The sequence below is a fragment of the Penaeus monodon genome, chromosome 16, assembly GCF_015228065.2.
Source record: "Penaeus monodon isolate SGIC_2016 chromosome 16, NSTDA_Pmon_1, whole genome shotgun sequence".
NCBI classification, from domain to species: domain Eukaryota; kingdom Metazoa; phylum Arthropoda; class Malacostraca; order Decapoda; family Penaeidae; genus Penaeus; species Penaeus monodon.
The window spans coordinates 28000396-28005716 of NC_051401.1; the positions used below are offsets into that span (position 1 = coordinate 28000396).

General features: G+C 42.8%; 1 protein-coding gene across 1 annotated transcript in view; it reads left to right on the forward strand.

Annotated features, from left to right (window-relative positions):
• Nucleotides 1–2032: 2032 nt before the first annotated feature.
• LOC119582677 (afadin-like) overlaps nt 2033–5321 on the forward strand; it is a gene marked incomplete in the record, with an annotated part of 234835 nt that continues 231546 nt past the window's right edge. Inside the window, 1 exon segment of the mRNA XM_037931092.1 lies at nt 2033–2299. Within this exon segment, the coding sequence (XP_037787020.1) occupies nt 2048–2299 (252 nt within the window).

Below are 5321 nucleotides of genomic sequence, written 5' to 3' on the forward strand. Positions count from 1 at the left end.
TGATTATATTGATTATTGGTTTTGAATCCTGATCACGGTCTGAGTTTAGGAAAGCCACCCATTCGGGAAAAGGCCGAGTTCAGACGCCTTGGAGAGACGTCGCCGCCCTAGCCTTTGCGAGGGAGTTCGTGGCGTGACGTTTTTGTTGAGGAACGTTGACGGGGGAAGAAAAGAATAAGTTTAGTGAAAATAATTGTCAGTTGTTTGAAAACAAAATGAATGTGAGAATGATTTAAGACTTGAAGGTTAAACACCTAGGAAGTATTTTTATGAAAGATTGTTTTTCATGATTTAGGTAGAAATATTGCTATTAGCGATGGTACATTGTTGTACACGTAGATGGATATCTGAATTAACTTAATCGTCTTTAAATGACCGTAACAACAAAAGATAAATTGTCCCCCAAGGACTTCGAGAAATGTGAAAGAAATCAAGAATCTCTTGATTGCTCTATTGTGCGCCTCTTGCGAAATGTTGATACGATTGTTGATGTTGCCGATCCGTCGAGCGGGGGGGGGGGTCATGGGGAAGTTGATTGACGATTGCTGAAATTCAGGGGCTTCGGCGAGGAAACGTACACGCTTGCGAACGAACACACTCCTATGCATGTAGATTCACTCACTCACTCACTCACTCACTCACTCACATGCATAAATATGTCTAATTTCATTTTACAGGGACGTTATCAAGGGTCATATGATTTACATTTAAACGGATAAATCTCTCTCTCTCTCTCTCTCTCTCTCTCTCTCTCTCTCTCTCTCTCTCTCTCTCTCTCTCTCTCTCTCTCTCTCTCTCTCTCTCTCTCTCTCTCTCTCTCTCTCTCTCTCTGTGTGTGTGTGTGTGGGGGGGTGATATAAATATATATTTTATATATATATATTTATTTATTTATTTATTTATTTATTTATTTATGTATTGAGAGAGCTATATAGGTAGGTAGATACAGATAGATGAATGGATGGATAAATAGCTAGATATATAGATAGATAGATAGATGCATGGATTACAGCCAGGTAGATGTATGACGCCGACGCGAAGGCCGCGACGCATGTGTATGGAAGTTGCGGCCGCAGTGGTTGCGCATACATTTGGAACTGCTCTCTGGGTCTTCGCGGAAAATTGGGGTGAAGAATCCGGACGTGGGGGCGGACGGAAGCCGGAAATTGTCTCTTGTGTTCATTTTTTTTCTTGTGATTATAACTAATTGGGTTCTGGGGAGTCGGGCTGCCGCGGGGGAGGGGCCGCCCAGGCGAGGTTGAGCGAGTTGCTTCGCTCTCGTCCCCGTTTGGTCTGGCGGGCGCTCTCTCTCTCTCTCTCTCTCTCTCTCTCTCTCTCTCTCTCTCTCTCTCTCTCTCTCTCTCTCTCTCTCTCTCTCTCTCTCTCTCTCTCTCTCTCTCTCTCTCTCTCTCTCTCTCTCTCTCTCTTTCTCTTTCCCTATCTCTTCAAATTTTGAAAAAATTGGACGACGATAAAAGGAGATGGTATGATCTATTTTCGTGTTTAGGGAAATGCACGCTGGATTGCTTGAATCCACCGACTGCCGTTTCCCCCGCAGCATTAACTACGGAGCGAACGGGATTATTTCTTCGCTGTTTGCATTGCACTGAGTCATTTTTTCCGCATTCCACATCCTGGCAAGTCGGTTTGGTCAGTCGCGTGTACGAGTCCATGGGAGAGAGCCAGAAGGGAGCCTAGATGGCGCAGTAGGATGGGGTAGAGTAGAGAGAGAGAGAAAGGTTAAGATAAAAGAAGAATTGGACAGGGCGGGAGTGGAGGCAAGGTGAGAAGATATGAGAGGAGAGATGAAAAGAACAAGGAAGAATGAAAAGGAAGGAGAAGGCGGCACATGAAGGAAGGAGAGGGCAGGCCAGGTGAGGGGAGTGTCCTCGCGGGCCTGCGTGGCGTCGGGGCAGGCGTGTGCCCATCCCGGGAAGGAGGAAGCCGCTTGAGGATTACTCATGTAAAGAGCTAGCCGGGTGTGTATCCTGGTGCCTGTGGGAGGCCAGGCCAATGTCTTTCCCAGGGATGGCGCTCCTATGGCGTGATGGATGACGGCGCATTGTTCCTTACCCTCTGCGTTTCCTGTGGGATGCCCCATAGTTGCCTCGGAGATGCCGCGGCGGCAGCGGCTCCGCAGTGTGCGTACAGCAGTGCCAAGAGCCTGGCGTCGCGTTTCGGAGTGCCTCGTCGAAGCGGCGTTGAAGCTTCGCCGAGCCGGCCTCGCATATTTTATTTATGCGACGTCTCCCTTCCCTTCAGCCCCTTACTCTCCGCGTCCCACCTGCCGCCGACGGAGGTAATAGAGGCGCCGTCAGGAATACTAATCACTCCTTCGCCTGCTACCCCTTTGTAGCCTCCCGCTACGGTGTGGCCAAAGTACCTGAGGTGGAGTGCCAGGAGTGCCAGGACCTCCCCCTCATACCAGTACCCCATTCTGGGCATTAATCTTGTGGTCGTGTTTTCTCCTGTGTTACTTATATAGATCTTGTTATTGATGAGACACTGGCATACCTACTCTGTAGTTGAAGGAAGGAGGGAGAAGGAGAGAGAAAGAGAAAGAGAGAGTGAGAGACAGACAGACAGACAGACAGACAGACAGACAGACAGACAGACAGACAGACAGACAGACAGACAGACAGACAGACAGACAGACAGACAGACAGAAAAGGAGCAAGATAAAGAAAGAAAAAATGAGCAAGGTAAGGAAAGAAAAAATGAGCAAGGTAAAGAAAGAAAGAAAAAAGAGCAAGTGAAAGAAAGAAAAAAGGATCAAGACAGAGAAAGAAAAAAGGAGCAAGGTAAAGAAAGAAAAAAGGAGCAAGTGAGAGAAAGAAAAAAGGAACAAGACCGGAGAAGAATGGTTAATGGTTAAAAGCAAGATAAATGTGCTAGACATCTAAGGTCATGTAGTACTAGCAAGACAGAGAAAAAAAGAGCAAGATAAAGAAAGAAAAAAAGTGAGAGAAATAAAAAAGGAACAAGACAGAGGAAGAAAAGAGGAGCAAGACAGAGGAAGAAAAGAGGAGCAAGACAGAGGAATAAAAGAGGAGCAAGACAGAGAAAAAAAGAAGCAAGACAGAGAAAAAAAGGAGGAAGAATAGAAAGAAAAGGAGAGAAGAAGATGAAAGTAGCAAGAAAGAGGAAAATAAGTGATAGAGAAAAGAAAGGGAGCAACAGAGAGAAAAAAGTATCAAAAAAGAGCTTAAAAAGGTGCAAGAGAGAGTGAGAGAGAGAAAGGAAGCGAAAGAGAACAAAGGAAATGAATTGATAGGAAGAAGGAGAAGAGAGAGCCTGCCGTCCGTGGGGAACCATATTCCTTGCCGTTGAACCGGTCTGAGGGGGAGGAACCGGTTGAAACCCGAGCAGGTGAACCGGGCCTCCATACGCCGCACCGACTCCATAGCATTCAACGTCATGTGGCTTGTTGCTTCAACGACTGATAAAGGGCACAGGCAGACTCATGCATATACATACATGTACACATACATGCATGTATATGTGCATACACATACACTTACATACACATACACTTACATACACACATACATACACACACACACACACACACACACACACACACACACACACACACACACACACACACACACACACACACACACACACACACACACACACACACACACACATATATATATATATATATATATATATATATATATATATATGTATATATGTTTATTTAGATATGAGTGGCTGTATGTTTGTTTATATGTGCTTCAGTGTGTGTTGATTTATGTATAGTATATGTGCAGTGGATGTTTATTTGTTTATCGGAGTGTTGCAGTATGTTTAATTATCTTTTGTTTATTTGTGTGTGAATGCAAGGCTCATATTATCAGCTATTTCCATTTAGTTTGTTAAACGCAAAAATGGAATTGACTTTCCCCAAGAGTATTCTGACGACTGTTAATGGTAAGGAACCCTTTGTTATCATAAATAGAAGAGGGGAATTTTTGTTTTACTTCTGGTAATTATAAGAATATCAAGTAAATTATACAAATAATTATGTATCTAGCTATATCTGATACGTTACAGCGCACTCTCATTGGCTAAACGCGATGACGTCATCGCGTTTAGCGGTCACTGTGCGATAATTTATAGTATTTTTTCACTGCATTTTCTTTGAAAATGGTTCACTGATAACATTTGTAGAAAAAAACAAACGAAAACGAAACCAAGAAAAATAAAAAGATTTTTTTTGCAATAAGTAAATGCAAAGAGGTTCGGAAGTTGCCAACTAGGATTTTCATCAAAACGGAGTGGAACTACCTGTTTCAAATTACCTTGTGTAAATGTATGTTTCAGTGTATCTATTTGTTTATATATGTGTGTATATTTGCTTATCTATATGTGGGCATATGTTTAGTTAGTGGTGTATGGGTTTTTTAATTATGCTTATTTAGCTATGGGTGGGTATTTTTGTTTAACTGTGTGTGGGTGGGCTTGGGTGTTAAGTAGACAGCACTACGGAGGGAATTGTGAAGGCGATCCAGCCTCGCGAGCCAGCTAGGTTGCCTCGCGCGTCATCGCCCTTTTCCTAATGATTTCGATGATATGATTGCTGTAGACCGTGACTCACGTGTTGACGGGAAATGAAGGCCGTGGCTTTTCATTTCCGATTTCTCAAGAGATGATTAGATATGTCACTGTTTTTCTATTGCCGTTTCATTTTCCGTTTCATTTTTCTCCTTGAGTTTTATCAGTCTTATGTTATCACGCGTCTTAGCTAACGTCTCGCTTTGTATTCTCGTTTCTTTTGTAATTTTTTGTCTTCTTTCCCCTTATGATATAAATTCCTCTGTTTGCCACTTTTATCTTCTCTTGTAGCATCCGATTACCTTTTTTCCCTTGTAGACTTATCCATTCATTCCTCTACTATTTGTCCCCCTTCTCACTCTTCTACCCCCCCCCTCTCTCCTACCCCCCTGCCCCTCATCTGCCTACATGAAAATGAAAATGGCATTGCAGACGTTTTAAAGTGATGGGAAAATATAATAATTTGGAGTTTGAGTGGCTCTGTTCATGGATTCATGCTCGCTGACGGATGCAAAATAAATGAATAGATATTGAGAGTAATTAAAAAATAAAACAAATAAAAAACAAACCGTTTCTTTTCTTGTGGCCAATGTAACAGATTGGACATTTTATATGCTGTTCTCGTGAGAACGGATCGCATATCATTCTTACTTGTATTACCGATTGAGAGTTTAGACATTTAAGTCTGCTTAGAATATATGGCAGTAAATTGTCGTCTCCCACAGGCTACGTTCGTATTTACTTACATTTAGTATTACCCT